Genomic DNA, 9,928 nt, shown 5'->3' with positions numbered 1-9,928 from the left:
TAATCAAATATTTATCTGATTATTTTGTTTATTAAAAAAGCACCAGGTTTCTCCTTGATTGCGATTGATCAACCAGTGCAGGTACCACTCAGATTTTACTTTTCCCTGGTGTCAGTGCAGTGACTTTGACGAGGAGAGAAGGAATCTGAGTTGCAAGTCCCCATACGGAAAAAAATAATATACTGTGATCAGTATATTATTATTATTATTATTATTATTATTATTATTATTTATTATTATTATTATTATTATTATTATTATTATTGCTTAAAATGATTTATTTATTCATGTCCTGTTTGGTTCACCATAATTGATTATCTGTATTTTGTGTTGTTAAATTTGACAGTTTCAATGGCTCGTTTAATATCTATAAGCATGCATTTATATATAAAAAGAAACAAGAATGTACAAAATGTAGAAAAACTATTACTTTGAAAACTTTAATGAAAAAAATGCATTTTTCTCAAGTCATACAAATATGAAGAACAAAAAGAGACAGATGATTACAGCCTTAATGTAGCAGTAATTAATTACAGTACATACTGGTGCGACTTCCATTCTTTGCATCTTAGTACAGTCTAACGGTGAAGATATGTAACATGGTACACACGACACTTCTCAGCTATAATAATCAGCCAGTCCTTACTAATAACTAGGGCCATTTACCACAGCTTAGGCCCTAGTTTACCTAAACCGACATTTTACTAAAGTTTACTTAAACCTACAATGGTTGTATTCCTAGTTATCAAACTGTTTAATCAAAACAGACTTTTCATGTAACTCTTGGTGCCTGATTTTTTATAGGCCATACACAAGCCTGTGGTGTTATTTGGGGTGAAGGGGAGGAATCTGAAATTGATAAAAAGCACAGTAGGGGTCAAGAAACAGAACCAAAAAATATAAGCTTTTTTATTATTATTATTTTAGATACCAGACTACACACACCAGAATTCTGTGGGTGTGATTAGTCTATTTAAGTATGTTTATAACTATAAAAAAACAAGAAATAACAAGTAAAAATATTTTAAAAATGCAAGCGCAGCACTGTCACAACACAGTCAGAACTGGGGATATTGACTATAATCACATGCTTCACTTTCCTTTAAGGTTAAATTCATTACTGCAATTTTGTCATTTAAAGCTGTGTTAAACCATAAGTAGACAACTTCAGCTAATGCCAAATTTTTAAGTTAAAAAAAGTAAAGGGACCTGCTAGTTATGCACCTCTGCGTTCAGTACATAATGTGGTACTATACAATCTGCTAGTTCTACTCAAAAGTAATTTGTTACACCATAAAGGGGAGTAGAAAATTAGAGCCTGTGGGGCAATCCTTAATCAAAGTATAATGTTTGCGAACAGGCTCACAAATATTAAACAAATACATTCAATAACAAGGATTACCAATGTCCTGAGAATTCACTTTAATATGCATTTTAATATAATTTATTACATTTATGACCTGGATGTAATCATATGATGTTGGTCAAATTCCTAATCTGTTATAACCTGGCTAAACTGGTTGTCAATGAAAGCTGCAGAGACCCATCTTTGATCCCCTGTTCTAAGACAGTTTGAGGTTTGTATTTCACCGGCAGCCTCCCTAGTTGCAGACCGGTGTTACACGTAGTCAAATCTGGAAGGCTGTGTTTGCCTGCCATCGTCGCTGCGAGTTGTACTTTTCTTGTAGTCCTCGTCAAACCCACGTCTGGACCGCTCATCTCCGGACTTGTAGATGGTGTTGGGTCTAGATGCTTTGTAGGCTACTGTGTTGTAGCTAAAAACACAGAAAAAGTATTTTAAAATCAGGCTACATGATATGCAGTTCATCAACTCATCCACACAAAATGGCTGCTGGAGTATCTACATACAAACTGAGTGCTTCTACCCTGTTAAAAGTTTACCATAGTATTTTTGCACGGTCATTTTGCAATGTTCACATGAAGTTCTTAAATGTGTGACACAACTCTTGGCCACTGAACCTGACATCTCTGAGAAACCGGGTTGTAGAGTGTGCCACAAATCCTCGACAATCCACCTCCACTGGGTAAACTCGGATTCTCCATCCTCGCTGTTCCGCTTCAGCAGCTAGTTGAGCGTGCTGAAATTTCGTATCTCATACGCCTCGTGCACATCTACCCATGGCACTGTTAACTCTACCAGATGAACAAGGCGTGCTGATCTAGACCACAAAACAATGTCTGGTCGAAGGTTAGTGGTGACAATCTCAGGTGGAAAAATAAGCCATTGACCAACATCTGCCAGCATCTTCCAGTCTCTAGCAGCTTCCAGTTGTCCTGGGTGAGACTTGGTTTTAACACCTTTTCTTGGTGGTTGCTCTCCTGGATGGAGGAATATTGTCTTTTGTATGTAATGCTTTGATGGAACTGGTGGCAACTCAGGTTACGCTCATCTTCCAATGCTGAGGCCAAACATTGCAGCACCTGGTCATGGCACCAAGTAAACCGTCCTTGGCTAAGACCCACCTTACATCCTGTCAAAATGTGCCTTAATGTTGCAGGTGATGAACACAAAGGACATGAGGGATCCTCACCCACCCAGAGGTTTAGGTTCTGTAGTAATGGGAGAACATCATATGCTGATCTGATGAGGAAACTGATCCTGTTCTGTTCCACTGTCCATAGGTCTTACCAGCCGATCTTGCATTGTTCCACACTCTCCCATCTCATCCATTCTCCCTGCTTGGCCTGGGAAATGGCCCCTTACACACCTGATCCACTCATCCTGCTTTTGCACCTCATTGACTACCAGCTTCCTCCGTTGAGCTGGGTGCCATGTAGGAGGAGCTGAACTGAGACCAAAACGTCCTTTTCCATGCTGAACTTGCCCCATAATATCTCTGATTCAAAGGACAGCCTTAGCATCTTCCACAGCTTTCTTTGCTGTCCATTTTCTTCCAGTTTTCAACACAGGTGCTGCCTCCCTTATGCATCTGTTGCGTGAATCTACTAACGTCATGTCCAGTAGGACTTTGGCGCACTTAAACTCCTCGGTTAGAGCAGAGATTGGTAGCTGCAGTATTCCTTTACCATAAAGTTCCACTCTGCTGAGCCTGCGTGGAACTCCCAACCATTTCCTGACATATGAACTGATTAAACTTCCAGCTTTTCAACTGTTGTCAAGGAAACCTTGTACACAGTCAGTGGCCACAGCAGTCTTGGCAGTAGACCAAACTGAAAGCACCAGTTTCAATTTGCCGGTAAAGCGCTGCTGTCTATGCTCTTCAATCCTTCCACTGCTTGTTGTCTAACTTCCTCTACAAAAACTATGTCCTTTAGATCCCTGTCGTACCATCTCCCTAGACTTTTGACTGGCATCTTGACACTGCTGGTATTGCCTCCCCGTTAATCTAGAACCTTTTATCTACTACTTTACCTTTAATTTTAGAGATGCTCCTTGATTTAGTGGGCTTGAATTGCATTCGTGTCCATTCAATGTTATTGGTTAATTTGCCCAATAACTGATTAGTGCAGACTACTGTTGTAGTCATAGTTGTCATGACATAAATGTATGCTTGAATTGGTGGTAGTCACATTACAGAAGCCAAGCGCTCTCCTCCCACTACCCATTTTGATGCCCTAATAATTACTTCCATTGCCATGGTAAAAGCCAGTGGAGAAATGGTACATCCTGCCATCATTCCAACTTCTAGGCATTGCCATGTAGTGCTGAATTCTGAAGTTGAAAAACTAAATTGCAAATCTCCAAAGTAGGCTTTCTCTAAATTTGTTATTGTCATCGGTATGCTGTAAAAATCAAGTGCTGCCCAAAGAAGTTCATGTAGCACTGAACCATATGCATTAGCCACATCCAGGAATGTCACATGGAGCTCCTTCCTCTACTTTTTTGCTGATTAAATTTGTTGCCAGATTACGCTGATGTGTTCTAAGCATCCTGGGAAACCTGGAATGCCTGCTTTTTGTATTGAAGTGTCAATGAAGCAGTTCTTTAATAGGTAGGTTGACAATCTCTGCAAAATAATACTGAAAGAATTCTCGCCTTCAATGTTTAATAAGGAAATAGGACGAAACTGATCAATGCTTGTAGAATCCTTTTCTTTTGATATAAAAACTCCACCTGCTCAGGGCCATGCTCTTGGTACAGCCTGTTTCTCCCATGCGACTTTCATCAATTTCCACAGGATTCGTAGAACTCCAGAAGCACTCTTGTACACTCTGTATGGAACGCGATTAGGCCCTGGAGATGATGATGCCCGTGCTTTTCTCACAGCTTGCTCTACTTCTTTCCTCTTAGGTGCACAGTCGTCCATTTGGTATTCGAGTGGATTGATAGGTGGGATGTCTGATGGAATTGGCATAGGCTCCTGTCTTTTTGGATCTATATGTGTTTTCTCCAAATATCTCTCCAGCTCAAACTTCGATGATTTTAGTGTGCCATTTTTCTCACTGGTAAAGAGCTTCTTTACAAATTTGAATGGATTTCTATAAAAGTTAGTTGTCGCACGCTCTTTCTTTTAGTAGCGTTAAAATACAATTAAAATACAATTTTAAGCAAATCCTTTTATCTGTGTTATGACATAAACAATAAGAAACTAAGGAGCGTATATTCTTTACTCAAATTTCAAATCAATTCCGATTTTTTTAAAAGGAGAAGAATACAATTTTCAAATTAGAAATAAACAATTGCATTGACTTGAATTACATAAGCACAATAACTGTAACCCTAACCCTAACTCTAACCCTAACCCTAAGCAAAGGGTTGATCCAGGAAAGTGGTTGCTGCAATCCAGAGTGATTCCACAGTTCAGTAGAATACTCCCATACAATCCAGCAGGGCATGGGGTTGTCAAATTGACCCCTTCATTATTTGGCTCTAGATTTTAAAAGAAATTCCTCTTTTGAAAAAAAATTGAAAAATTATTGGAGTTAACCCAGAATATATATGAACGATTATTCTGTCCTCAAGAGGCTCCTGAAGTGTTTTCCCTTTAAGCAAAATAATTGTACAATATGTTTCTGGAATATATTCTGTTTAAATATTTCCTATAACAGAATCATCTGAATGGTTTATATAACTGTTTCCCTTTCTCTAAACATAACATCTGATGTTAGTCAATGAAGCCTTTAACTTTTTGTGCCACAAGCAATTAAAATTAAAATGTACATTTTACCGTTTTAAAAACATTAACCAAAAATACCACATTCCAACGCAGACTCTGTTCTACAAATTACCCTAAGAAATCTATGACTTTTGTAAAGTAACATTGAGTACCATTTAGTTTGTTGCTGGAACAATTACAAAATGTGTTACATAATTAAAACTATGAATTAGTCAGTAAAATGTAGTGCTTGTATAATTTAATGTGTCAATATGGCCTAACCATGAATGAACCCAACTGGTGATTTATCATAGGTTGTTAAATTATTTATTCCACTACTAATGTGTCACAGAACTCCTATGTAAATTCAATGGTAATCCCATTGCCTTAGTAGCAAGTTTGTACTGCTGCTAAAAAAAGAGGTTTGGAATACTGCTTGTATCCTTTGAGGGCTGTTATTCAGGGCAATAAGTTACAGGGGTTGCCATAGAAACTTACTGAGTCTTCTCAGGTGCCATTCCTTTGCAGGCCACACACATCATAATCCCGCCCACTACCAGCACTGCTCCTCCCACCCAGCCCATGAAGAGGGCAGGGCCAAAGGTGTACCTGAAATACACAGAAAAGCATCTTTGAGCAAGCGAGAATACACGGTACAAAATAAGTTCTAACAAGTCATCATCTCCTATATGAACAAGATATTTTGTTGTCTAGCTAAACCAAGTGTGCATAAAGTGCTGCGCGATCCAGGATTTGCATAAATTAGTACGTATGCTAGAAATGGAGCTGGAAGAAGTGAGACAGCAACAGGATCTTGAGGAACTGGCACACCCACAATTCATGGAAGTCTGCATCACCCCTAACAGACTGAAAGCCACCAGGGAGATAGAAGGTCAGAACAGTTGGGTTCAGGTAGGCAGAAGCAGGGAAAAAAAGAAACTTCTTCAAACACAACTACCAGAAATCAAAACAACCAACAGATTTGAGTCACTTCAGAATTTTGATGAGCAGAACCAACAACAAGAGAATGAAAGGAACAACATCCAGGACCCTATTGACAGTGGTGACCAGACAGCAAAAAGAAGGGAGGTCATGACTGTTGGGGACTCCATATTGAAACACAGCAAGTCCAATTCGCAGTTTGGACCCCCTTACTACAACAGTGTGCTGCCTTCCGGGAGCCTCGGTCAAGCACATCACTGAGAACGTGGACAGGCTCCTAGAACGAACAGGAGACGACCCGGTAGTAGTCGTCCACATCGGTACAAACAACATTGGAAGAGACGGACCAAAATCCCTGCAAAAAAAATTCAGAGAGCTAGGAAGGAAATTAAAAGAGAAAACCAAAACTGTGGTATTTTATGGTATACTACGGGCACCTTGCAAAGGACCATATGGACAGCGGGAAATAATTAATCAAAACGCATGGCTGAAGACGTGGTGCACACGGGAAGGCTTCACCTATCTTGATCATTGGACCACATTCTACAACGAGGACTATCTGTATAGACGGGATGGACTGCACTTAAATAACAAGGGAACCAGTCTACTTGGAGAAAAAATCCTCGAGCAGGTTCAGAAGCATTTAAACTAGAAAGGAAGGGGGGAGAAATCAACAAAAAAACAGAAGGGAGACCGCATCAAAACAAGAACAACAACTCAGGTAAGACAACCATTAAATGTATTTATCTAAATGCTAGAAGTATCAGAAACAAAATTCTAGAACTTGAAGCTACTGCACTAACAGGTAACTATGATGTGATAGGTGTTACTGAAACTTGGTTGTCTGAGAGTGATGGGGACGAATATAATATTTGTGGGTATACACTGTATAGGAAAGACAGGCAGGACAGAAGAGGAGGAGGGGTAGCGCTATACATAAGAAACAGTCTTGAAGCCCAGGTGTTAAACCTGGACAAAGAAAATAAAGCTGAATCAATATGGGTCAGAATAACGGACAAAAATTCAAAGGGCATAATAATAGGAGCATGCTATAGACCACCAGATTCAGACGGTGAGCACAATAATCTGTTATACAATGACATTAGAAATGCGTGTAGCAAAGGAGAAGCCATACTAATGGGGGATTTCAACTTCCCCCATATAAAATGGGAAAACCCGGTGGGTAGCACGAAGGATGAAATAGAAATGGTGGAAATGACAAATGACTGCTTCCTAACACAATTTGTCAAGGCACCGACTAGAGGGGAGGCATGCCTTGATTTAGTCTTTTCAAATAACGAAGATAGAATAACTAAAACAGAGGTCAGAGAACCACTGGCAAACTCAGACCACAACATGGTCTCATTTGAAGTGTTTTTTAAAACCCCAAAAGTAAAGACTAAAGCTAAGGTTTACAATTTTAGAAAAGCAAACTATGAAGGTATGAAACAGAGACTAACAGAAGTAGATTGGAGTAAAATAGAGAAAACACCCACAGAAGAAGGATGGTTGTTCTTCAAAAATGTAGTACTAGAGGCGCAAAACAATTACATCCCTAAAGTAGACAAATCTAAATGTAAAACTAAATTGCCAAAATGGTTTAATAGATCAATTAAAAAAAATATTCAGCGAAAAAATGCACTTTACAGAGCATTAAAAAAGGACCAAAAAGAAAGTACGCAGAAAGAGTATACAGAACTGCAAACGCAAGTCAAAAAGGAAGTTAGAAAGGCCAAGAGAGAAATAGAAATGAACATTGCTAAGGGAGCTAAAACCAATTCCAAAATGTTTTTCCAATATTACAACAGCAAGAGAACATTCAAAGAGGAGATTAAATGTTTAAGAGATACAAATGGCAAAATCGTAGATGAAGAAAAAAAAAAATAGCAAATATATTAAATGATTACTTTTCACAAGTTTTTACAAAGGAAGATACTGACAACATGCCCCACATGTCATCCAGTTCCTATCCAGTTTTAAATAACTTTAGCATAACTGAGGCAGAAGTGTTAAAGGGACTAGGAGCTCTTAAAATAAACAAATCCCCTGGGCCGGATGAGATCCTCCCAGTAGTACTCAAAGAAATGAAAGAAGTAATTTACAAACCGCTAACCAAGATCATGCAGCAGTCTCTTGACACAGGGGTGGTACCGACAGACTGGAAAATTGCAAACGTAATACCGATCCACAAAAAGGGAAACAAAACTGAACCAGGTAACTACAGACCAGTAAGCCTGACTTCTATTATACACAATCTTATGGAAACTATAATAAGAACTATAATAAATTACCTATATGGTAACAGGGTACTGGGAGACAGTCAACATGGTTTTAGGAAAGGGAGATCATGTCTAACTAACTTGCTTGATTTTTTTGAGGATGCAACATCGATAATGGATAATTGCAAAGCATATGACATGGTTTATTTAGATTTCCAGAAAGCTTTTGACAAAGTCCCGCACAAAAGATTAATTCTCAAACTGAACGCAGTTGGGATTCAAGGAAACACATGTACATGGATTAGGGAGTGGTTAACATGTAGAAAACAGAAAGTACTGATTAGAGGAGAAACCTCAGAATGGAGTGTGGTAACCAGTGGTTTACCACAGGGATCAGTATTAGGTCCTCTGCTATTCCTAATCTACATTAATGATTTAGATTCTGGTATAGTAAGCAAACTTGTTAAATTTGCAGCTGACACAAAAGTAGGAGGAGTGGCAAACACTGTTGTAGCAGCAAAGGTCATTCAAATTTATCTAGACAAGATTCAGAACTGGGCAGACACATGGCAAATGACATTTAATAGAGAAAAGTGTAAGGTACTGCACGCAGGAAATAAAAATGTACATCATGAATATCATATGGGAGATACTGAAATTGGAGAAGGAATCTATGAAAAAGACCTAGGAGTTTTTGTTCACTCCAAAATGTCTTTATCTAAACCATGTGGGGAAGCTATAGAAAAGGCTAACAAGATGCTCGGATACATTGTGAAAAGTGTTGAATTTTGTAATGTTAAAACTGTACAATGCACTAGTAAGACCTCATCTTGAATATTATGTGCAGTTCTGGTCACCTCGCTATAAAAAAGATATTGCTGCTCTAGAAAGAGTGCAAAGAAGAGCGACCAGAATTATTCTGGGCTTAAAAGGCATGTCATATGCAGACAGGCTAAAAGAATTGAATCTATTCATTCTTGAACAAAGAAGACTACGTGGCGACCTAATTCAAGCATTCAAAATTCTAAAAGGTATTGACAGTGTCGACCCAAGGGTCTTTCTCATCCTGAAAAAAGAAACAAGGACCAGGAGTCACAAATGGAGATTAGACAAGGGGACATTCAGAGCAGAAAATAGGAGGCACTTTTTTACATAGAGAATTGTGAGGGTCTGGAATCAACTCCCCAGTAATGTTGTTGAAGCTGACACCCTGGGATCCTTCAAGAAGCTGCTTCATGAGATTCTGGGATCAATAAGCTACTAACAACCAAACGAGCAAGATGGGCCGAATGGCCTCCTCTCGTTTGTAAACTTTCTTATTTTCTTATGTTCTTATGTACTGTATATATGATCAATGAAATAAATGTTTTCTCTTAGATCATATTAACCATTTGATTTGATGTGCTTGTAAAACGTTTTCAGGGTGTGCAATTTCTGAAAAAACTTGTTGTCGATGGGACAAAATGCTAGAAAAATTTACTTGTCCTTCTTAACAATACTTGCCTCCTCCTTGTTGCACAAAACACACACACACACAAAAAAGTAGTAACTTGCTGGATTTTGATTTTATTTAACAGTGAACACAATCAATCAATTAGTGATTAACAGGGGCGGGTCTAGCTTTGTAGCTTGAAGAGTTAAATAAATTCTTCAAGATACCAAAAGATTCCTTGTGACCCGACCTCACCT

At 38.6% G+C, this 9,928-nt stretch overlaps 1 protein-coding gene across 1 annotated transcript in view; it reads right to left on the bottom strand.

Annotated features, from left to right (window-relative positions):
* Positions 1-424: 424 nt before the first annotated feature.
* The window catches only part of LOC121326630 (claudin-18-like), a 40,271-nt gene continuing 30,767 nt past the window's right edge, over positions 425-9,928 (bottom strand). The window contains exons 4-5 of the mRNA XM_041269968.1: positions 5,577-5,687; positions 425-1,775 (exon numbers count right to left, since the gene is read on the bottom strand). Coding sequence (XP_041125902.1) covers positions 1,619-1,775; positions 5,577-5,687 — 268 coding nt within the window. The 3' untranslated portion in view covers positions 425-1,618. The remainder of the gene's footprint in view (positions 1,776-5,576; positions 5,688-9,928) is intronic.

Source organism: Polyodon spathula, chromosome 14 (assembly GCF_017654505.1).
Source record: "Polyodon spathula isolate WHYD16114869_AA chromosome 14, ASM1765450v1, whole genome shotgun sequence".
In the NCBI taxonomy this organism is placed as follows: Eukaryota; Metazoa; Chordata; class Actinopteri; order Acipenseriformes; family Polyodontidae; genus Polyodon; species Polyodon spathula.
The sequence above is the reverse complement of the archived record's forward strand: the minus strand, read 5'-3'. Positions and strand labels throughout refer to the sequence as shown.